The sequence below is a fragment of the Chrysochloris asiatica genome, unplaced genomic scaffold (genome assembly GCF_000296735.1).
Source record: "Chrysochloris asiatica unplaced genomic scaffold, ChrAsi1.0 scaffold00028, whole genome shotgun sequence".
Taxonomy (NCBI): domain Eukaryota; kingdom Metazoa; phylum Chordata; class Mammalia; order Afrosoricida; family Chrysochloridae; genus Chrysochloris; species Chrysochloris asiatica.
The window spans coordinates 20826593-20852064 of record NW_006408546.1 but is presented as its reverse complement, the minus strand read 5'-3'; the positions used below and the strand labels follow the sequence as shown (position 1 = coordinate 20852064).

At 40.9% G+C, this 25472-nt stretch overlaps 1 protein-coding gene across 1 annotated transcript in view; it reads right to left on the bottom strand.

Annotated features, from left to right (window-relative positions):
- Positions 1 to 11139, bottom strand: part of EDEM1 (ER degradation enhancer, mannosidase alpha-like 1) — a 40663-nt gene extending 29524 nt beyond the window's left edge. The window contains exon 1 of the mRNA XM_006846625.1: positions 10500 to 11139. Coding sequence (XP_006846688.1) covers positions 10500 to 11008 — 509 coding nt within the window. The 5' untranslated portion in view covers positions 11009 to 11139. The remainder of the gene's footprint in view (positions 1 to 10499) is intronic.
- Positions 11140 to 25472: the final 14333 nt, after the last annotated feature.

The following is a 25472-nucleotide window of genomic DNA, read 5'->3' as shown; positions in this document are numbered from 1 at the left end:
GGAAGCGTCAAGAGAAGATGGAAGGAATACACAGAGTCACTGTACCAAAAGCAAATGGTTAATGTTCAACCATTTCAAGAGGCAGCATATGATCAAGAGCCAATAATACTAAAGGAAGAAGTCCAAGGTACATAAAAGGAATTGACAAAGAACAACTCATCAGGAATTGATAGAATAAAACCTAAAATCTTTCAAGGAGGCACTCACTCAACTCTGCCAAGAAATTGGAAAGACAACTATCTGGCCAACTGATTGGAAGAGATCCGTATTTGTGCCCATTCCAAAGAGAGGTGACCCAACAGAATGCGGAAACCATCGGACAATATGTTTGATATCCCATGAGAATAAAGTTGTACTAAAATTAATACAGAAATGGCTGCAAGCATACATTGACAGAGAACTTCCAGAGATTCAAGCTGGATTCAGAAGAGAATGTAGAATGAGGGATATCATTGCTGATGTCCAATGGAGCTTGGCTGAAAGCAGAGCATATCAGAAAGATGTTTACCTGTGCTTTACTGACTACGCAAAGGCTTTCAGTTGTGCAGATCATGACAAGCTATGGACAACATTGCGAAGTATGAGTATTCCGGAACACTTAATTATGCTCACGAGGAATCTGTACATGGACAAAGAGGCAGTTGTTTTAACAGAACATAGGAACACTGAATGGTTTAAAATTAAGAAAACTGTGTGACAGGGTTGTATTCTTTCACCATACTTATTCAATCTGTATGCTGAGCAAATAATCCAAGAAGCTGGGTTATATAAAAAAAAAAAAAAATGTGGCATCAGGATTGGAGGAAGACTCATTAACATCCTGCGATATGCAGATGATACAACTTTGCTTGCTGAAAGTGAAGATGACTTAAAAAATATTTTCTGATGAAGATCATAGAGCACATCCTTCAATATGGATTGCATCTCATAGTAAAGAAAACAAAAATCCTCACCATTGGACCAATGAACAACATTCTTATCAATGGAGAAAAGACTGAAGTTGTCAAGGACTTCATTCTGCTTGGATCAACTATCAACACTCATGGAAGCAGCAGTCAAGAAATCATATGACATACTGTATTATGCAAATCTGCTGCACAAGACCTTTTTAAAGTGTTGAAGAGCAAAGATGTCAGCTTGAGGACTAAGGTACACCTGACCCAAGCCATGGTATTTTCAATAACCTCATATGCATGCAAAAGCTGGACAGTGAATAAGGAAGACCATAAAAGAATTGATGCATTTGAGCTATGGTATTGGAGGAGAATACTGAAAGTACCAGGGGCTGCCAAATGAACCAACAGATCTGTGTTGGTAGAAGTGCAGCCAGTGTGCTCTCTGGAGGCCAGGATGGCCAAACTTCGTCTTTCATATTTTGTACATATTGTCAGGAGGGATTAGTTGCTGGAGAAGGATATCATATTTGGTAAGGTAGAGGGTCAGAGAAAAAAAGGAAGACCCCCAATGAGATGGATTGGCAAAGTGGCAGCATCAATGGGCTTAATTAAGCGTGGCAACAATTGTGAAGTTGGCCCAGGATTGGGCAGTGTTTTGTTCTGTTGTATATAGGGTCGCTATGAGTCAGTACCGACTCAATGGCACCTAACAATAACAACAACATCCACCCTACAACCCTCATCTTGCCCCTTCAGGTTTCTTTTTGTTGGCAAAATTCAAAGAACACATAAAAGGAACACAATGTGAGTTCCTCACGGATGCCAAAATTGTTTTTGATGTGTTCTAAATCAAAGAGTTCAGAATTCTTCAGGGAAAGGTTACAGAAATGGAAACCCCATCTTTAGACGTATATAGACATAGATGGAAGACATGTTGAGAAAGAATAGCTTCACATTTTAATAGCTTTGTTTAAATAGTGTTTCTATGATTTTATAGCAATACTTTTTGACTTACCTTTGTTTTTTAAAAAATCCAGTAATACTTAACCTGTGCCAGCTGTTCAGAAACGTACCTGGTGCTGTGTATGCACAGAGATATTAGTAAGAAATAGTCCCTGAAGGGGCCAATCATTCTGGAGAGAGAACAGGGAACTGAAGGTGAATACAGCAATGATCAAATGTAGAATACTGGCTCACAGGAAAGGAACAAAGAACAGCTCACTGGAGTGCCCTAAAAAGACTGAAGGAGAGCAGTACTGGAGACCAAAGAACACAAGGCCATCTTCAAGGAGGGGTGCTGAAGGAGTCAATCTGGCGGCGGGGAGGGGAGAGAGGCATAATATTTGTTTGGTGTTAATTTGAAATGTGCTTTTTTTGTTGTTTTGTTTTAAGCAATACCGTTTAGAAAAAACAAAAACAGCCTGGAATATAGTTACTAATCACAAACTGAAAAAAGACATAACGTCCAAATGTACTCAAAGAAAAGTTTTGATTTGGGATCCTGCAACCCAAGCCGGGGTTGCGAAACTCCCTCTGCATTGTAATCTGTAAATCAGAGAGATTTGTTATTTTAAGGCGATCAGGCTTATTACTTCAATGTTAACTCTGGAACCCACCCCCAATCAAAACAACAGGCAAGAGATAGCCTGCATCATATGTTGACGCTAAAGAAAATACATTATTATTGTTAGTTGGCGCTGAGTGGATTCTGAGTCATGGTGACCCATATGTAAACAGCAGCCTAGGGTTTTCAAGGCCGTGACCTCTGGGAAGCAGATCTGCAGGCCTGTCTTCCCAGACACCTTTTGGTAGGTTTGATCCTCCAATCACTGGGTTAGTAGTCAAGTGTTAAACCCAAGGACTACATGTGTTTAGCGTCTGGATTTTGTTTCCATGCTTTTTACATAAGCTTCTAAGGGTTTATTCAATCTCTTTCTTTCTTTTTTTTTTTTTATGGCTCATATCTTTAACAACAAGGATTAAGATAAATTAAGTGCTATTGACTTGGTTCCAACTCATAGTTCCAACTTACAGTCAAGATTGCTGAGGAGGGGCTGATGGATTTGAACTAATGACTTTGCAGTTAGCAGTCCAGTGCTCATCCTACAGAGCCACACCAGAACTCGGCATTAAAATACATATGACAACAAATCTGAAAGATTTTGATTAGAGATTACTTATTGTGGGAGGCATGTGAATATTCCCTATTATTTTGGAACCATAACGCCAAAGCGTTGATTCTAAAATTTTCTCGAAATTACCGAAGTCTGAAAGAAGCTAAACTGAGAGAAAAAAGAAAAAAAGAACCTTTCCATTCTTTGTAAGTAACCCTGTAAGAGCTTGCTCAAGGTCACCATAACCAACCACAGATCCCTTGTACGTTTACATTTCCCTCAAAGACATGAAGCTTTTCCAAACAAAAGGCTAATTATTAAGTTGTGGGGCACAACCCTTCCCAGATGTCCCCTTCCCCAATACTTCTAACACTGCCCTAGCATTACCAATATGTTCAGCAGCACCAAATCTGCCTCAAAGCACATGATGGTAACTTAAACCACAGACTGCCACTATAAGAACCAACCAGCTCCTTGCTTATCAGCAGACTTCATCCTAAAATAAAGTCCTATCTCATACATGGCTGCCACTGGGACCTCACCTTAATGGAGAGGGACCTCACCTTGCTAAAGACTCCAGGGAGTTCTTAAGGTTCATTAAGAAAAACATTAGAATGTCAACTCCAGATCATCACACTCCTAGTCAAAAGTGTCCTCACAGTTCAGCACTAAACTGTGTTCCCTAGGCTCACCTCATGAAAGGAAATCTGAGAGAAAAATCTCAGAGCAAACAGGTACTTTCTGAAAGTGTTCTCTCCATGAGCAGAAGCCAGAAACAAAACAATTAAAATCTAAAATACGCACATAAGCTTTAATTGCATGTAAAAAAGTTACAGGCATATGAGCAAGAGCTGAGAAGTGAAAGATAAAATTAAAAATAACAATAGTGACTTTTTTAGACACTTCCCCCCCAAAAAAAAATAAGAAAGAAAGCCAATCAACATAATGTAACAAACACATCAATAGAACAAACAAAAAGAGCCACATTATCTTCTTATGGAAGCACAAAAAGCATTTAATAAGCTCCAATACTCTGTTGATAAAAGTGCCAAAGATTGGAATAGAAGGGAAATGTTTCAGTATGATTAAGGAGCTCTGGTAGCATAGTGGTTACAAATCGGGCTGCGAACCTTAAGGTCAGCGGTTCGAAACCACCAGCCGCTCCGCGGGAGAAAGATGAGGCTTTCTACTCCCGTAAAGATTTACACCCTCGGAAACCCTGTATAGGGTCGTTATAGGTCGGAACCGACTCAATGGCACTTAATAACAACAACATGATTCAGGGCATATTATACTTAAAAGAGAAAAATTGAGACCTTTCTCCTTGAAATCAGGAACAAGACAAGGGTGCCTGCTCTTATCACTTCTATCCAATGTTGTATTACAAATCCTGCCAGTGCAATACGACAAGAAAAATATATAAAAGGTATCCAGTTTGAAAAAGATAGAAAATTCTCTCTTTTTGTGGATGATATAAAACTATTAATGAGATATGTCAAAGAGTCTGAGGAACTTAGCAAAGTTATAGGAGACAAAAATCATTTGGGTTTCTATACACCAGCAATGAAAAATCTAAAAGGGAAATTAGGGAAACAATTCCATTTACTATAGCATCTAAGAGAATAAAATGCCTAGGAAATAATATAGCCTGGGATATGAAGTACATACACATACGCACACAAAAAACATAAAATCCTCTTGCAAGAGATTGTTGTTGTTGTTGTTAAGTGCCGTCGAGTCAGATGAGACCCATAGAGACCCTGTACAGAGTTTCCAAGGAGCTTGAACCGCCGACCTTGCAATTCAAACAGCTTTGCAGTCTGGCGCATTAACCTACAGTGCCACACCAGGACTCCGGTCTTGCAAGAGATCAGAGAAGACTTAAATGGAAAGATGTTCCATGTTCATGGATTGGAAGACTCAATAATGTTAAGACATATACTACCCAATAGATTCAACACAATCCCAATCAAAATTCCAATAGCCTTCTTTACAAATATAGAACAAACAATATGCAATTTTATATGGAATGGCAAGAGGCCTCAAACACTGAAAACAATGTCAGAGGAGAACAGTTAGGACTGAGTATACTATAGCTACAGTAATCAAAACAGCCTGGTATTGGTGTAACAATGGTCACATAGGCCAATTAAATATTAGTGACAATCCAAAAACAAACCCATACATCTAAGGTCAGCTCATGTTTGACAATGATGTTAACTAAGTCCATTCAATGGGAAAAGAAGAGTCTCTTCAATAAATAGTACTAGAAAAATAAGATTTCCACATGTAGAAAATTAAAAAAGGATCCATGTCACATACCATACACAAAAACAAATGAAGAACAGATTAAGGACCTTACTGTGCAATCTGAAGAACAAGCAGGAGAAACACTGTCAGGATGAACTTTCAACATCAGATTATCTAATATAACAACAACAGCACAAACGGCAAAAGACAAAATAAATTCCTGAAGGGGATTTCAAAAAATGTTTAACTTCTCTTCATCAGAATTTTACCAAAAAAGTAAAGACAAGCTACCGACTATAAAAGTATCTTTCTTGAAAATCATGTCTCTGACAAAAATCTAATAACCAAAATATATATAACACTTCAACAATTTAAGAACAAAAAGAAAATCTAATCATAAAATGGACAGTTCACCAAAAAGAACATTCCAATGGCCACTAAAACACATAAAAACATGCCATCACAGGGAAGCAAATTTAAAAACCACAATGAGATACCATTACCCTCCCACTAGGAGCCTGGGTAATGTAATGGGTTATACGTTGGGCTGCTAACCGCAGGGTCAGCAGTTCGACTCCACCAGCCACTCTGTAAGGGGAAGATAGATGACTTACAGCCTCAGGAAGGTTTCCACAGCACTTTACAACAACAGGATGGCTAGAAAGTCAGTGAAAAGCAGATAAACCCTCAAGGAGGATAGGCTGGTGGAATGGCTGCAACAATGGGCCCAAACAGTGGGCCCATGAGCAAAGCACAAAACTGGGTAACTGCTTTCGTTCCATTGTGCATGGGGTCGTTAGGAGATGCAGTCAACTGAAGGGCACCAAATAACAGTACAGGATGGCTACAATTTAAAAAACAAAAACAAAAAAACCCAGAAAATATGTATAACTATTGTGGAGTACAATGTGGCAGTTCCTCAAAAAAACTAAAAATAGAACTATTATAAAAACAAAACACAAATCCGCTGCCACTAAGCTGATTCCAACTCATCGCGACCCTGTATGGGGTTTCCAAGGCTGTATTTTCACAGGGGCAGAAAACCTCAGCTTTCTCCCTCAGAGCAGCTGGTGAGTTTGAATTGCAGATCTTGTGGTTAGTAAACAAGTGCTTATCCTACAGCCACCAGCTTTTGGGTATATGCCTAAGAATGGAAGTGCACTCCAAGGTACACCCAGAAAACGAAAGCAGAGAATCAAACTGGAGACTTGTACTCCTACTGTGTTCATGGCAGGCCTATTCACAATAACCAAAAAGTAGAAACCCCCTACACACTCACCGACTGATGAATAGACAAACAAAATGTGGTACATACATGCAAGGAGGCTTCAAAAAGTTTATGGAAAAATAGAATTAAAAGATAATGGAATTTTTCCACAAACTTTTTGAAGCCCCCTTGTACAATGAAATACATTGAGTAGTATAGTCAGCCAGTAGGAAAATGAAGTCTTATACATGCTACAGTATCAGGGGAACCTGATGACATCATGCTGAGCAAAATAAGCCAACCATGACAGGACAAATATTGTATGACCTCATTAATATATAAACTAACAACAATAATAAAAAAACAAACAAGTAAAGGCAAATGTATAGAAACTAAAGTGTTTTTTGTGAAGGAGGAGAAAAAGGGAGGTAAACAATGATGGGAAAATCACATTGATTAACGGTGGGGTTCTACAGCCAACTGTAATAGCTGTCGATAGTTGTACACCTATTAAAAACTTGAAATGCCAAAAGCTGTGATATATTTATAATGACACATAAAGTACACGCTAGCCACAAGGTCGGCAGTTCGAAACTACCAGCTGTTCCGTGAGAGAAAGATGAGGCTTTCTGCTCCCGTAAAGATTTATAACCTCAGAAACCCTGTAATGGGGTCACTATGAGTCGGAACTGACTCCACAGCACATAACAACAACAACAAGGATGACTGTTAGTGTTGTTGTTAAGTATTGTCAAGCCAGTTCTGACCCATAGTGACTCTGTATAGAGCTGCCAAGGAACAGCTGGTGAGTCTGAACTGCCAACCTTGCGGTTCACACCGACCTTGCGGTTGAGTGCCTACAATGCCTCACAACCAAATACCTCGTGGGGTTTGTTTCCTTGATTTAGAGTTTTAGGGTCATGGTTTCATAGGCTACCCCAATTAACTGGCCTAATAACCTAGCAGATTACACATTGGGTTACTAACCACAAGGTCAGCAGATGAACTCCAACAGCCTTACAAACCCTAAAGAGGATCACTGTAAGTTGGAACGAACTCCACAGTACACAAACACCTCCTAGTTCATTGAGTAGTGCCTGTGAACGTACAAGTGTACAAACAGCTGTCCAAAGGCAAAACCATTGCCCTCTATTTACACCTGAAATACTAGGAAAAAGGAGAGAGTCAGGAATAGGAGGCGGCTATAGAATGTGTGGAGTCCTGGTGTGGCACTGTGGGATAATGTGCCAGACTGCAAAGCCATTTGAACTGCAAGGTCGGTGGTTCAAACTCACCAGCTGCTCCTTGGAAACCCTGTACAGGGTCGCTATGGGTCAAAATCGACTCGACAGCACTTACAACATAGAACGTGGGGCTAATTTCCTCCATGAACTTCCTTTTCATTGAGGCCAGACTGAACGGTGCTTGGTCACCATTACTTATCATTTAGATCAAAGAGTCCATAGAAGAATCCCAATCAAAAGGGGAGAAATGCAGAACAGAATTTCAAATTCTCATGGACTCTATACCTTATGGAGCCAAGGAAGATGGGTGAAACCCTGAAACTATTGCCCAGAGATAATCTTTAAACCTTAAGCAACATGATCCCCTAAAATCACCTTAAAATTAAGTAACAGAAAATAAAGTTTTCTGCTCCTGTAAAGATTTACAGCCTCTAAACCCCTCTATATAAGTTGCTATGTGCCAGAACTGACTCAACAGCACACAACCACCACCACCAATAATAAAAGTCTGCTTTTTAAATACTGTTCTTGTTGTTATTAAGTGCTGTTGAGTTACTTCCAACCCATAGCAACCCTGTATAGAGTTTCTGAGGAGCAGTTGGTGAGCTTAAACCACTCACCTTGAGGTTCAAACAGACTTTGCAGTTCAATACATTAATATGGGATCAACTTGACAACAGTAACTCCAAGGATGAGACAGGAACCTTGGGAAACAGTGAATTGATGTTAATGAGAAAGGAACAACTCAGGAGGATGGAAATGGCTGGTGCCCTGAAGGATACAATCAATGTCATTAAACTGCAGATGGAGAAACTGTGGGGTTTCTATGTTTTGCTGCATATACATCTTCAAGAAATAAATAAATAAAATTTAATTAAAACGAAGTTGAGATAGAACATATATTCACTGGTTTAAAGCCCAGCATAAATAACTCATTAATTTTCTACAATTTGGAAAGGCCTAGTAATTTTTTTTCCCAAAAATAAATAAATAAATAAATTTTTCTAAAAGAAAAATGGAAATAGGAAATACCTGATGTAGTTAAGTGAGAAAAATAATTCATTGTTGTTGATGAGTGGTATCGAATAAGTTCGGACTCATGGCAAACCTGTATACGGTTTCTTAAGGAGTGACTAGTGAATTCGAACCACAGGCCTTTTGGTTCACACCAACCTTGTGGTCCAGTGCTTATTCTACAGTACCACACCAGGACTAGTTTTGTGCCCCCCCTCAAATACATCTATCTATCTATCTATCTATCTATCTATTTATCCATCCATCCAGAGTCCTGGTGTGGCGCTGTGAAGCCATTTGAACTGAAAGGTCAGCAGTTCAAGCTCACAAGCCGCTCCTCGGAATCCCAAAACAGGGTTGCTATGGGTTGGAACCGACTCAACGGCACTTCACAACAACAACATCTATATATTTTCAAAGAAAAATGGATATGGAAAACACATTTGTCCAGTATAAACCCTGATGCAGTTAAGTGAAAAAAATAATTCATTAATCTCCTGCAATTTTGGAAAGGCTAAGTACTTTTTCCCAAAACATCAGTTTTTCCCAAAAAAAAATGGATTTAGAAAATACACTTCTATGTAAAAAGCTTGATATGGTTACGCAAAAAAAAAAGTTAAGAATAACTCATTATTTCCCTACAATTTCATAACAGCCCTTCCTTAAAGTTAGCCTGAAATGTACCATTGTTTTGTTAAACATCACACTCTCAAACTGCAACTTAAAACGTGAATGTGTTGACCACAAAACTGATAAAACTCTTCACGCCCCTCCATTAACAGGAATTCCTTTTAAGAACTTAAGGTTGGACTTGGCTGCTTTTCACCAGGTGAAGGGAAGTACATGCCCCTAGTGTCCAAAGACACTTCTGGGGTGTGTCACGTAGACACGTAGCCACAGAATTCCAGCGCTCCCACCTAAGGGTAGGGAGCAAAGGCACATAATCACCTGGTCTAACAGGGCCAACAGCTATACACAGCGCTCCCTTCCAGCTAAGTCCTTAACTGGATGTGCTGCCCTTTTGGACTCTGATGTCTACAGCAGTAACCCTTGAGGCTTAAGCTTTGGCAAACAAGGCTGGTGGCGATGGAGTGGTGGAGCGCTGGCCTTCCCTGACAGACTTTCCTCCCGGTTGGAGACTTTATGGGTCACATTGTAAAGAGCATGCAGGGACTCTCACCCAGGTATCATGATCCCAAACCTGGGCTACACGGTCCCCCTCCTTCCCAGCTAACTACTCTCAGCCTAAGAAGCAGTTCGTGATGAAGGAGAATGGCTGTAACTGCTCTGCCTCAAATTTCAGAATTTTTATAGACAGGAGCTGGGTGTGGCGATCTGATTTGAAGACCGCACTAAGGGAATGTTCTGAAGCTGCGTTTACATAGCAAAAATCCAGATTTCATTTAGACAATATGTTCATCTGGGTCAGAGGTGGAGGAGAGTCTAAAGCACCCCAAGAACTCCTTGGTATATTAGCACGATCCCCTCCAGTCTATGGGCCTCGGTTTCCCTATCTGTAATGAGACGGAGCTGGACAGCGGCCTTGTAGTTTCGCAGTTCCAAGGAATTCCAGAGGACAACCACCGGCCCACCCACGCACCCCCAAGTACAGGAGGGCGGTAAAGAGGGCGGAACGGGAGCGGCCACCCAACCCTAAGCACCCTGGCATCCCTTGGGGGACCCGGAAGACATATGACAGTACCCCCCCTGGTGGACAGAAGGAAGTGCGCGGAGTGCTTGGCCCCAGACTTTTCGGGAGGCGCGGGATACTCACGGGTCCCCACGGTCTGGCCCCCGGCCGCGGCAGTGGATGGGGTTGAGCTCGTCCTCGGGAAAGGCGTGCGCCATGTAGTTGTCGTAGCCGAAGACGAACATGCCGCGCGCCAGGTCGCGCATCTGGGCTCTCAGCTGAGGCGGAAAGGCGCTGCTGTAGCGCTTCTCATACTCGTCCGGCCCGCGGCCCCGGCAGCCCAGCAGGTAGCCCCAGTGGGCCGAGCCGCACACACCCGGCCTGGGGCGCCTTGGGGCACGGCTCCGGGCGCCCGCCGCCCCGGGACCCGGAGGCTGCAACCACGAGGGCCCCGACGGCTCCCCGGGCCGGCCCGCGGGCCCCGAATCATGCGATGCGAAGCCGTCGGGGCCCTTCAGGCGCTGGAAGCCGAAGCTGAGCGGAAAGCGCTGGTAGAAGCCCATGCTGGGCCCCAGCCCGAACACGAGCCACAGAACCCCATGGAGGCCGAGCCGGAGGAGCACCAGCCCCAGAACGAGCGCTCGCCATTGCATGGTAGCGTGGGCGCCGCGGGCATTATTTTAAAGCGCGGGGGGCCTGCCCCACCGACCACGGCACCCCACACTAGCCCTGTAGTCCGGCTCACTTCCCCTTTAAGGAACTCCCCCGTGACGCACCAGGAACTGGTCCATTGTCCCCCACCCCCAGTCCCTCGGGCCCGCCGGCCAAACCCCGCGTTCGCCCGCCCGGTAGCCCCGGATTGGCCCTGCTCGAGCCCAGACTCGTGGGGCGCGGCCGGGACTCCCCACAACGCTATAGGCCGCCCAGACGTCCTCAGCGCTGTGAAACCATGCCCCTCCGCTCTGACCCCGCCCCAATCTCCACCCCCTGGGCGGTCCCGAGTCCGGATGGGCTGGTGTAGCGAGTAGGGACCGCTGGAGCTTTGGGCGAGGGAACTTCCAGCCAATAGGAGCGCGTCACGGAGCGCCGGCCGGTTGCCGGACTGCGACGTGGCCTGATCCTTTGGGCTTTGGACCCGTCACATTGCTGGCGGAGCTGAAGTGGGAGATTGGCATACCAGATCTAGTTGAGGGGTGATGGCGATTAAAAGACACTTGAAAGAAGAGAGAAACAGGCATGTCTACATAAAAAGAGCACTTTTCGCAGTGTTATTATTGTTAAGTGCCATCGGGTCCGTTCTGACTCATAGCAACCCTGCATAGGAATTAGGAGGAACAGATGGTGGGTTTGAACTGTCGACCTTGAGGTTAGCAAGTGCAGTGCTTATCTACAGCGCCACACCAAGACTCACACAGTAAAGGCAGAGTCTTTAACTTGAGTGTTTATTTGTGGTGGGCCAGAGGGTGTGATGCTGCCTTTATCTCTGCTGATGTGAAGTGCCAGTGAGTTATTTCAACTTTTATCGACCCTATCTATATATGGTTTCCAAGTTTAAATCGCCAAACTTGTGTGTAGGTTGTTGTTGTTAAGTGCCATCAAGTCAGTTCTGACTTATATCCCTCTGTATAGGGTTTCCCAGAAGCGGCTGGTGGATTTAAACCACCAACTTTGTGTTTAGCAGTCCAATGCTTATCCTACAGTGCCACAGCAAAACACTGGTGTACTTTTATTAGAACTTCCTAACTTGTAAGAATTGCTCAGGTACTTTTAAAATGCAGATTCCCAGATCCCAGCCCAGATTTATCCAACTATTATCTCCAACTGAAGGTCTCAGGGTAATTATAAAACTGCTCTTGGGTAATTCTTGGTGGTGGTGGTATACCATCTGTCAGTTCCAACTCACAGTGACCCTGTGTAGGGTTTATGAGGCAGTAGAAAGCTTCATCTGTCACCTGCAGAGCGACTGATAGATTGGAACTGCTGACCTTGCAGTTAGCAGCTTAAGGCAATTCTTGTTGTTGTTTTTGTTAAGTGTATAGGGTTTGAACTGCTGCTGCTGTGGTTAGTGGCCCAATTTGTAGCCCGGTACTTAACAATGGCAACAATGTTTCCAGGGCTCCTTGTATGTCCTATTATTATAAAGAATTATTAAGAAAATTTTAAAAAGTCAGTCCTGAAGCTTTTCATGTAATGATTTAACAGTTTGGGGGTTTCTTTTGTTGGTTTGCTGCGGTTAGAAATGTCTGCTAAGGACTGTCGTCCCTAAATTTAGACCATGTGCCAGTTACACCAGAGTTCCTGAAAAACTTGGAAGGCAAGACTGATGGGGCCCCTGTTAAGCTGCGTGACAAAGAGAGTGATTAAGACGATGAGAAATTGTCATGTGTTCCTCTATAACATTGTCAGGGTCAGGGGACATTCTGCAATACAGGGAAATAATAAGGATTAAGAGACCAAGGAAACATTTGATCCTCACACAGTGACTGACACATATTGAGACTAGGTCTTCTTTGTTAGGTGAACCTATAGGTTGTTGGGTTTACTCTACCCAGAGGCCCCACTGAAGAAACACCTCACAATCTGCTTGTTAAAACTGCTGTTGTTGTTAATTCCGTCAAGTCAATTCCCACTCATAGTAACCCAGTATTGGGTTCCCAAGGAGCAGATGGTCAGTTTGAACCACCAACCTTGTGCTTAGCAGTCCAGTGCTTATGCTACAGATAAAATGCCACACAGCCAAGAAGACCCTAAGGAGCAATTCTAAGCTGTGACACATGGGGTCACCTTGAGTCAGAATAGATTTGAGGGCAGTGGTTTGGGGTTTGAGAGTGATAAAGACCCTGCTGGAAGCCCAACCCCAGTTCTTAACCCTGAACCTTGAGACTCTGCTTTCCCAGAACTTGCAAACTGAATGTGAAGTTTAAGCTGCTTGCTTCCTTCCTAAGTGATGTTCAAGCAAATTAACTTAAATTTGATCTCACACCACAGTGAACTGTAAGACCACATTGATGACAGCTCCTGTCTACGCGTTAGAGACAAACTCTAATAAAACTACGTATTTTTTAACAACCAGAGAAAACCACCCAACTTCTAAAAGATGCTTCTCAGGGTAAAACTGACAACAGCTGTCAAGACGTCTGGCTCTGCATAGTTGTCAAAGCACTTTCATTTCATCTTCACAGAAAACCATGTGAGGTCTGTTTCATAAACCATAATGGAAGAAATCAGGCAGAGGAACTCAAGTTGTCAGAACTAGGTGGTTGCAGGCAGGATAAGAACCACCACCCAAGTGATCTCCACTTCAGGGTTATTTATATTACAAAGAGCCCTGGAGGTGCGGTGGTTTACAAATTGGGCTGCTAACCACAAGTTCAGCAGTTCAAACCTACCAGCCACTCCCTGGGAGAAAGATGAGGCTGTCTGCTCCTTATACATTCAGTCTCAGAAACCTGAAGAGGCACTGTTCCTACAGGGTCCTTCCTCTAAGGTGGAATTGATTTGATGGTGACGGTTTTTATACACATTACAAGTATCTGGCCTTCAAGGCAAGTCTTTTCTCCTTTTCACAAATCAGCCCACAAGCAACTATGTTCACATTGTAGTTTTATCCCATGAACCTGGTTCTGACTCATAGCGACCCTGTATAGGGTTTCCGAGGCTGTAAATCTTTGCTGTTGTTGTTGTTAGGTGCCATAGAGTTGGTACCAACTCTATGCACAACAGAACAAAACATTGCCCAGTCCTGGGCCAACCTCACAATCGTTGCTACGCTTGAACCCATTGATGCGGCCACTTTGCCAGTCCATCTTGCTGGGGGTCTTCCTCTTTTTCTCTGACCCTCCACCTTACCAAACATTATATCCTTCTCCACTGACTGGTCCCTCCTGAAAATATGTCCGAAGTATGAGACACGAAGTTTGGCCATCCTGGCTTCCAAGGAGCACTTCCAACACAGATCTGTTGGTTCTTTTGGCAGCCCATGGCACTTTCAATATTCTCCTCCAACACCGTAACTCAAAGGCATCAATTCTTCTACGGTCTTCCTTATTCACTGTCCAACTTTCACATGCATATGAGGTTATTGAAAATACCATGGCCTGAATCAGGTGCACCTTAGTCCTCAAACTGACATCTGTGCTCTTCAACGCTTTAAAAAGATCTTGTGCAGCAAATTTGTCTAATGCAATACATAGTTTGTTTTCTTGACTGCTGCTTCCATGAGTGGTGGTTGATCTGAGAAAAATGAAGTCTTTGACAACTTCAATCTTTTCTCCAACGATAAGAATGTTGTTTATTGGTCCAGTGGTGAGGATTTTTGTTTTCTTTACATTGAGATGCAATCTACATCAAAGTCTGTGGTCATTGATCTTCATCAGTATTTTAAGTCCTCTTCACTTTTAGCAAGCAAGGTTGCATCATCTGCATGTCACAGGTTGTTAATGAATCTTCCTTCAATCCTGATGCCACGTTTTTCTTCATATAACCCAGCTTCTCAGATTACATGAGCAGAAGCCCTGATCTTTCTCCCATGAACAGCTGTTAGTTTCAAACTGCTGACCTTGAGGTTAGCAGCCTAATTTGTAATTATGCTACCAGGGATCCATATATAGGCAGGGGAGGAAGTTGGTGGGAGGGTAGGAGTAAAGAGTGAGAGTTCAGGTGTGGACTATCACTAGGTCTCAGCTAACCCTAAGACATCATTTAGTGTTAGGGTTAGTGTTAGGGGTTAGGGCTGGGGCTAGGGTTAGGAGTCAGGCTCAGTCTAGTTTTAGGGTTACAGTTAGGTTAATTCATTTTTATTTTCAGGAAATCTACTTGATTTCCTCTTCATTTGGAACTTCTGTAACTACATGATTACATCATTATAAACTTTATGTTGTTTTATGCAACTGTATATTTCGTTCTCTATTTTCAGGCTTGAAAACCTGAGTTCTGGGTGATACTAGAATGTATGTTAGTCTCAGGTTGTTGTCTGCTGTTATTGGTTCTCTGTCCAAAGAACTTCCTTTAGTGTGTTTTTTGTAAGGTTGTACTGCTTATTACAAATTCGTTTAATTTCTGTTCATATGAAAATGACCTAATTTTGTGACTGTTATTTGACAGACAATTTTGTTGGATGTACGAGTCTTGGTTGGCAATTTTTTCTATGCCATTTCATAATCAACTTACCTGCATGATTTCTGTTGAGAAATCAGAGCTCAATCTTAACGATTTTTCTTTGTGTAACTTTTAATTTTTCCTGAGCTGTTCTCAGGATTATTTCTTGTCTTTTGGTTTTGGGAAGTTTGATTATAATATGTTTTGGCGTTTCTCTTTTGGGGTCTATCCTGTTTGGAGTTTGTTCAGTTCTGAGCTATCTTCTCATCTTTCATAATGTTAGAGAAGTTTTCTTCCAACAACTCTTGGACAGTATTCTCAATGGGTTTTTTGTCTCTTCCTCCTCTGGAATTCCAATCACATGTAAATTATTCCTCTTGATAGTGTCCTACATAAATCTTAGGGTTTCCTAAGATTTTTCCCCTGGTTGTTACACTACCAGATGAATGTTGGAGATTTTTCTTCAAGCTCATTAATTCAGCCTTTGATTCAGTTCTACTTATTTGCCATTCAAGTGTGTAGGCTTAGTATTAATCTTCTGACTTTCTAATTAATGTTTTTGTATTGTTCCTATCTTTCATTTGTCACTTTGTTTCCTGAGTTTTTCTATTGTTTTGTCCATGTTTTCCTTGATTTCAGTTGCAGTTTTCTCTATCATTCTCTCAATCCGTTGAAGTTGCCTAAATAGCATTTTTTTACATTATCTTATAAGGTAGTTCCAGTACCATTTCTGGTGGTATATTTTCAGACTCTGTATTTTGGTCACTTGTTTGAGGCACTCTGTCTTGCTTCTTCGTGTAAGATGAAGTTGTCTGTTTTCTCTGATATTGTGCTGCCATATTCATATTTAGTTGATGACTGGAGAGTGATGTGTCCTTAGGCACTTGCCACCTGTCTTCTGGTGCAGTCGGGTGACACGAACACAGTTTCCTGTTTACTGTTTGTGTGCTGTCTTTCAGGAGAGGTTCACCTGCCTCCAGATGCAAGAGCAGGATGCCAGGCAGAGCAGAGGCTGATGGCTTGGGCGGTGAGGGAGGGGTCTGGCTACACTGCTGGCTACCAGGAGGGATCAAGGGAGAAGTGCACCCCCTTGCCACCATCCTCCAGCCAGAACCGGTATCTGCAGGCCACTGTATCAACAGCCGCTTGGAAGGGTTCGAGCTGGCCGCACTGCTCCATGCCAACTCATTTTTACACTCTCTCACGACCACATTTCAGCTTCCTCTTCCAGGCGGCACTCAGTCCACCTCTCTGTCTGATCCTCTGAAGCTCACGGTTCCCAGATGACCATCTGTATCTGCTTCACTCTGTCTCCCACGTCTGTTGCAAAGGTTCAGCTCAGTGCATCGGCCTACTCTGCCCTCTTGCCCCAGAAGGCCGCACAACTTCCATCTTATTGAGAAGCCCCAACCTTCAAAATCAATTCCAACAGAGTTTAATTGTAATGAACTTTTCTGTAAGCCGCATGAGAGTCTCAGAGGACTAAAAGGAACCATGAAATAATTTACTTTCATGATAAAAGATAAAGGGACATTGGTGGTTCCATGGTAGAATTCTCTTTCCATGACAGAGGGGAAAAACAACATTGCCATCTAGTTGAGTCTGATTCACAGTGACCCTACCTAGAGGACAAAGCAGAAATGCCCTGTAGTTGTCTGAGACTGTACACATCTTTCTTCCAAGGTGTGACTGGTGGGTCTGAACCACCAACCTTTCAGTTAGTAGCAACTGCTTAAACTAGCCAATGCACCACATAAGCTGCCACCACCTGTCTCTCCTTGGAGATCTGCTTCATTACAATGATCACAATCCCCTCCATATACCAAGAGTTAATATAATAGTATTTACCTCTATTCACATTAACGACTGCATTCCTGCCTCTGTCGTCTGCTACCTTCATCTTTCCTCTGCTAACATTCCTCTTATTGTATATAGCTTGTCCTGTCACCCATGTTAGCATGTGTCTACCCTGTAGCCCATGAATAATTTATTTCCCCTCATAACCATCATAGATTTTTTTTATCAAGAAAATCTTTTATTTTTTGCAGCATTGGTATTTATACAATAATTGTCCTTTTGTGATTGACTAATTTCACTCAGCATAATGTCCTCCAGGTTCATGCAGGTTGTGAGAGGTTTTGCAAATTCATCACTATTCTACAGTGTTGCACAGTATTCCACTGTGTGTATATACCAAAGTTTGTATAACCATTCTTCTGCTGATGGGCGTTTAGGTTGTCTCCATCTTTTGGAGGTGTGTCTGCTGTCGACATCATATTGAAGGATATTGCTTTCTTTTCCATTTGGCTGTCTTTTGACTGGTGCATTTAATCCATTTACAATCAGTATAATTATAGGTATGACTTGATCGCTGTCATTTTGCTGTATATTTTTGTGTGTCTGTATATTTTGTGTGTGGTCCCGCTGGTTTCTTTATTCCACATCATTTTCTCTATTGAGTTAATTTTATTTGTGGATTTTCTTTTTATTTTCATTTCTGTTGTGTTGATGTTTACTAAATCAATTTTCCTCTTTTTAAAAATATTTTGATGTGCAGGTGTATTCAATTTCTTTGAGGCAACCGTATAATTTATATATATATATATATATTTTTTTTCTATTTAAAACAGTCTGTTTTATCTTGAAATCTACTTGACGTTCTTGTCATTTAGAAGTTCTGTATCTATTATTATTCCCTCTTGTAGCGTGGTAGTTGATGTCATTATAAATTGATAAATCTGGTTCCCCATTTCTAGTCATTTTACTATGAATACTTCTATATCTGGATAGGGTTCTAGGTGGTAGTGTCATGTATGGTAATTTCAGATTGTTGTCTGCTGTTGTTGGTTCTCAGTCCAAAAATCACCCTTTAATGTTTTTGGAAAAGTTGGTCTAGTTATTACAGGAAATGTCCTAACTTAGCTGTCATATTTGAAAGACAACTTTGCTGGGCATATGATTCTTGGTTGCAATTTTTTTTTCATTCAGAGTTTTGTATATGTTATCCCATTGGTTTCTTACCTGCATGGTTTCTGCTGAGAAATTATAGCTCAGTCTTATTGGTTCTCTTTTGTAGATAACTTTTTGTTTCCCTGAGCTGCTCTCAGGATTCTTTTCTTGTCTTTGGTTTTAGAAAGTTTGATTATGATATGTTTTGGTGGTTTTCTTTTGGGATCCATCTTGTTTGGGGTTCATTCAGCTTCTTGTATGCTTATCTTTTCATCTTTCATGATGTTAGGGAAGTTTTCTTCCAGCAACTGTTCAACAAATTTCTCTTTGCTTTTTATTGTCTCTTCCAGTTCTGAGTCACCCATAAGTTGTTCCTCTTCACGGTGACCCATATAACTCTTAGACTTTCTTCAGCCAGGCAGGCACACAACTGGCCTCGATAGTGGCTCCACCAGACAAGCCCTAAACAACAGCCTCATGGGAGATTATCTACTACTTGTTTAGGAAAATTCTCTGTGGGGATGTCCAGATGTTGCCCCGTACCACCGGGCAGCAACTATTTTTTCTGAACAAGTAGTGGATAACCTTCCAGCTGATGTATCCACTGGCATTTATTATGTTTGGTCCAATGTGGGAAGTGAAGATGTTCAGAAGATGGTGATGACCATAGAACGGAACACATTATTATAAGAACAAGAAAAACTCCATGGAAACTCATATCATTCATACCTTCAAAGAGCATTTCTCTGAGGAAATCCTCAATATGACCTTCATTCACTACCTGAGACCTTTGATTCTTTAGAGTCACTTATTTCAGCCATTCAAGGTACTACTGACAAAGCTAAACAATGACTAGGTTTACTAGAATATTTGAAGATCAAAGAAGACAGTTTCTTCCAGGTTCCTGAAAGCAAAATACCGAGTTAGCATTGCTAAAAATCGTCTTATTTATTCATTCCCAATTTTCTAATATTTCCCTGTTCATAACTATGTAGACTCACCTTGATTGTATTTTTAAAATCAAACATGTTCCTGAAGTTGTGAATTAAACAATACAATGTTGTTACTCTATTATGCTTTAAGAGTTAAACCTATCATGACGCAATAGGAAACAGATTCATTTTTTTAAAGTTAAGATTCTTTATTATGTTAATGAAAACTCAAATCTTTTCAAATTGTACCACTAGAAAGGTCTTATGTTCCTAGGATGAAAATAAATGTATATAAATATGGTTGCAAAGACAAATCACTAGTTTAAGAAAAGGATAATTATCAAGGTAACATGCAAGCACTGGTTTACTGCACAGTACATGCTGACCGACAGAGAGGGTTTACAGAAGTAATACATTAAAAACACGTTTTTTTTTTTAAATTATAAAACTATGGGGGGAGGGAGTCCATATTTGTACTTTGGAATTGTGCATTTAATTAGTTGTTTTCTTCACAACTTCAAACCATTGCACTCTATTTTTCTTTTTTAAAGTTTTGATTGTGAATTGAGTGAAAGTTTACAGGGCAGATCATCAGTTTTACATTCAACAAGTCATATACTTTGTTTCATTACAATGATTATAATCCCCTCCATGTACCATCGGTTAACAGTATTTCTCTCTATTCATTTCAGTTCTTTTTTTTTTATTTAACCACTCAGGCATATATAATAATTTACACCACCAAAGGGCACATTCTGCAAGACCCTCTCTTTCCAGGAATCTGGAATCCTCAGCTGCTCCCTCTCTCCATATCCCCATTTCTGCCTCCTTCTGCCTCCATCTCTGGTGTCGCTGCTTCTCTGGATAAGGTCCCGCATTCTGCTTGTACTCTTCTCCCTTGATGTTTCTGGACTGTAAGATTAATTACTCCCCCGTTTTGTACTCTATATTTCTTATAAAACTGTCTCAATTCTAACGACTCTTGACTATCATGCTGATTGTTTATTTAGACAAAGAAAAATGCATGTTTCTCAAATTTATAGGTCTCATTTTTGTGTTGGTAACACCTGTCTCCTTTTTAAAAGTAGATCTTTTGCTACATTTTTCTTGATCTTTTTTCCTTTCATTATTATCACTATCAGTTTTTGTTAAATACAACAGTATACTCACAAGAGATGGAATTAGTAACCACTTGTCTTTTCACAGTGACTGCCGCTTAGAACTCAGTTACATTTCGAGGAGGGGTGGGGGAAACCTCATCTTTAAGTTTTCTCAGGATTTAAATGAACATAGCAATTCATTTATATATGCCTGTTTCTTAACACAAAATGGTTTGCCCTTTCCTGTTGAGGAAAGTATTTAAGAGTCAATTAAAATATAAAAAACAAAAGAAGATTTCATTTATTTTTAATGTAATGGCCCTGTGCAATTCCAAATTTGGTGTATACATAAATGTTAAAATGTAATTTCATGCCAGTCTAAATAGTACTTGTTGCCTGAGAAAAAGCATAAATAATACAATTTTAGTTAAATAATCATCATCTTATACATTTTTCCTAACTATATAATTTTTTGGCCACTTACATTTTATTTATATTGGCAGAAATTTGAGATCTTTTGGATTTAGGAAATTAACATTACAGATTGTTTGGCTTGGTCTGTTTGAACCACAAGGTCAGCGGTTCAAGTGCACCAACTGCTCTTTGGAAACCCTATAGAGGGTCACTATGAGTCAGAACCAACTCGACAGCAATTAAAAACAATAGTATATTGTACCACCATTCACTTTAGCACCAGATTTTTTCTTTTGGGTGGGGAGACAGAACAGTATACGGAAGGCGGTTTTAAAGGCCATAACTCATCAATGTGTTTACAGTACATTAGCAGTAATGGATTACAAATGACTTTATAGGAAATGTCTTAACACATGTTAGACTAGGGGGAAACATGGATAAACTCAATTGCATTGGGCTTTGCTCTGTGGTATATAGATTTGTGGCAACGAAAGCAGTTTAGGGCTTTCGGGGTTTTTTTAATTAAGAATTTTTATTAAATGTTAATTTAATGTTGGAGTTCTGGTATGGCACTGTAGGATAAAGCACTGGACCGCAGCGTCACTTTGAAGCACAAGTAGGAAGTTCAAACTCACCAGTTGCTCTTTGGAAACACAGGATTGCTATGAGTCAGAACCAACTCGCCAGCACTCAACAACAATATAATTTAATGGTAGAAATCCAACACGTGAAACAAAGATGCCTCAAATAGCAATGGGTTTATGAAGCAAGGCTAAAAACAAACGTAATATGTAAAAACAGATTTGTGTTTGTTTTACTGGAATAGTTAGCTGCTTACTGTGTTCTTATAAATGAAAGTCCCTTGCTATATTGTCATCTTGCGTTTCATTAAGTATCCATTGCTTTTGAAAATCTTAGTGTACTGTTTAGGGGCTAGGTATTAGTATTACATTTACATTTTTAAACTTTTATATTAAGTAGTATAAGACATTTATAGTAACAATCTGATCATTCTATTTTCAGACATCGAAATAAATTTTGATTAAGCGATTTTAAAAAAGAGGAACCGGGAAATGGAGCTATAGAAGAGAAAAATAAGAGAGAGAGAGAACATACAAAGAAGAAATTTTAAAAACACTTAAGAACAACTAAAAAGAGAAAAGAGGGATGGGAAACTGGACCTACAGAAGAGAAAAAAAGAGGAAATAAAAGACAGGATTTAAAAAAAAAAACTCTTAGAAAAATTAGGTAGAGGGAATCTGAAAAGAGAGAGTGTTGTTGTTAAGTGCCGTTGAGTTGGTTCCGACCCATAGCGACCCTGTGTAGGGTTTCCAAGGAACAGCTGGTGAGCTTGAACCACCGACCTTGCAGCTCAAATGCCTTTGCAGTCTGACGCATTAGCCCACAGCGCCACATGAGGTGAGTAGCAAAGAAAGCTCAGAAGAAAAGAAGGAAAAACAAAGGCAGAAATAGAAAGGAAACATTCAAGGGTAGAAAGAGGAGAAGAGAAAATGGACAAAAACAATAAAACAACAAAAGGGAAAACAAACCCCAAAACTATAAAACCGGGCAGCTGTTGGATCTGGAGAGAAAGAAAAAACCAAGGAGCTCAGGAAGTGGGTGTGGGAGGGATGTGACTGCGGAGTTTCTGACCCTAAATGGAGTTCCTGTTAGCCTCGGTATTATCTTTGTTCACCAAAACAGTATCTTAGAGCATATGTGTTCCGCGAAGCCGAGTATAAAAGGAAGAGGCCTAAAATCCCTCACCCCTCCAGTCTAAAAGCAGCTGAAAAAGTCCTGAGCCCTCAAGGATCATTCTAATTCTGTTTAACTCAACCTGGGACAGCTTCCAACACCACAGCCCTAATTTCTAATTACATTCCACACATGATGCAGTTCAATCTCATTACTTTCACAGGTCTCATTCCAGTTCCGCAGGAGAGAGATGAGGTTTTCTGTTTCCGTGAAGATTTACAGCCTCGGAAATCCTATGCAGGGTCACTGCGTTGGAACCGACTGCACAGCACATTACCACCACCAATTTCATAGTGGGAGAGGGTAGCATGGCTAACAGGTGTCTGTAAAGGTTTCAGCCATTACAAACAAATAGGGTGACATGCCATTTTCACAGAATCAATCTTGAGTGTCTAAGTAAAAGAATCAAGGCACCAGGTTATTAAAAGTGCCAACAGAACAAGGCTCTGGGCTCGATGACCATCATTGATTGATAGTTCAGGAGCTTCCTACGTTAAATAGGAGAGTTAAAACCACCTATCAAAAGGAGGAATTTTTCTACTCTAAATATCCAAAGCAATAATATGAAAAAAGTAAGCTTTAAAGCTTCTTTCTGAAGGAATATAAACTTGGTTGGATGAAGCAGGTAGTAATAAATATAAATAAAAAAGGAATGGGGCAATCACCTATAATCTGATTATTAATTTGAGGAAGATACTTTCAACTCCAGAATAATTTAATAGTTTCCTGACTTCTCCATAAGAAGAGCTAAATTACATATTTGACTTAAAGTTACTGTTATACTGTGTGTGCCATTGAGCAGATTACGACTATAGTATAAGTATTATTGTTCACAGGTGCCATCAAGTTGGTTTGGACTCAGAGCAACTCTATGCACAAGACAACGAAACACTGCCTGATCCTGCAATATCCTTGTGATCTTTGCTGTGTTTGAGCTCATTATAATGCCATTCTGGAATTCCCTTTGTATAGTCAATAAAACACAAGTAAACATATTTCTGGTATTCTCTGCTTTCAGCCACGATCCATTGACATCAGCAGTGATATCCCTCAATACACATCCTTCTCCAAATCCAGCTTGAATTTCTGGCAGTTCTCTGTAGAAAGTTTTTGAATGATCTTCAGCAAAATTTTACTTGCTTGTGATAGGAATACTATTGTTTTATGGTTTCCACATTTGTTGGATCACCTTTCTCTGGAATGAACAGAAATGTGGACCTCTTCCAGTAGGGTTAGCCAGGAAGCTGTCTTCCAAATTTCTTGACAGACAAGTGAACACCTCCAGTGCTACATCAGTCTGTCGTAACATTTCAATTGGTATTCCATTGATTACTGGAGTCTTGTTTTTGCCAGTGCCCTCAGTGCAGCTTGGAATTCTTCCTTCAATACCATCAGCTCCTGATCATATGCAGCCTCCTGAAATGGTTGAACTTTGACCAATTCTTTTTTTTTTTTTTTTTTGGTACAGATACTTTGTGTATTTCTTTGTATGCTTCCTGTGGTATTCAATCCTTTGCCCAGAGAATCCTTCAGTATTGAAACTTGAGGTGTGATTTTTTTTCTTTTTCTTCCATTCTTTAAGCTTGAGAAATGTTGTGTGTGTTCTTCACTCTGATTTTCTAACTCCAGATCTTTGTACATTTCATGATCCTTTATACTTTGTCTTCTCAAGCCACCCTTTGAAATTTCGATTCAGTTCTTCATCATGATTTCTTCTATTTGCTATTGCTACTCTACATTCAAGAAGTCCTAGTGTGGTGCTGTGGGTTATTGTCAGACTGCAAAGTGGTTTGAACTGCAAGGTCGGTGGTTCAAGTTCACCAGCCGCTCCTTGGAAACCCTATACAGGGTCGCTATTTCGGAACCGACTCAATGGCATTTAACAACAACTCTACATTCAAAGGTGCTCGGGTACTGTAGTGGTTACGAATCAGGCTGCTAACCTCAAGAACGGCAGTTCAAAACTACCAGCCGTTCCATGGGAGAAAGATGAGGCTTTCTGCTCCCATAAACACTTATAGACTCGGAAACTCTGTGCAGGGTAGTTATGAGTCGTAACTGACTCCACGGCACATAACAACAACTCTACATTCAAGAGCTAATTTCAGAGTGTCTTCTGACATCCATTTTGGTCTTTTTTTCTTTTCTTGTCTTTTTAATGACTTTTTGTTTCTTCTTGATGTCTTGACATCATCCCACAGCTAATCTGGTCTTCAGTCAATAGTATTCAATGCATCAAATCTGTTTTTGAGATAGTCTCTAAATTAAGGTGAGATATTCTGGAACTATAGGTTAATGCACTGGACTGCAAAGTTGGTTTAAATAGCAAGGTTGGTGGTTCAAGTTCACCAGCCGCACCTTGGAAACCCTATACAGGGTCACTATGGGTCGAAACCAACTGAATAGCACTTAGCCACAACATACTCAAGGTTGTACTTTGACACTTGTGTTGTTGTTGTCAGGTGCCATTGAGTAGGTACCAACTCATAGTGACCTTATGTACAACAGAACAAAACAATGCCTGGTCCTTCACCAACCTCACAATAGTTGCTACAGTTGAGTTCATTGCTGTTACCACTGTGCCAATTCATCTCGGTGGGGCCTTCCTTTTTTTCATTGACCCTCCACTACCAAACATAATGTCCTTCTCCAAGGAGTGGCCTTACTGATAATACGTCTTAGGTACGAGAGATGAACTCTGGCCATCTTGGCTTCTAAGGAGAATTCTGGCTATACTTGTTCCAACACAGATTTGTTTGTTTCTTTGGCGGTCCATGGTACTTTTAATATTCTCCTCCAACACCATAACTCAAATGCATCGATTCTGTTACACTTTTCTTTACTCATTGTCCAATTTTCACATGCATATG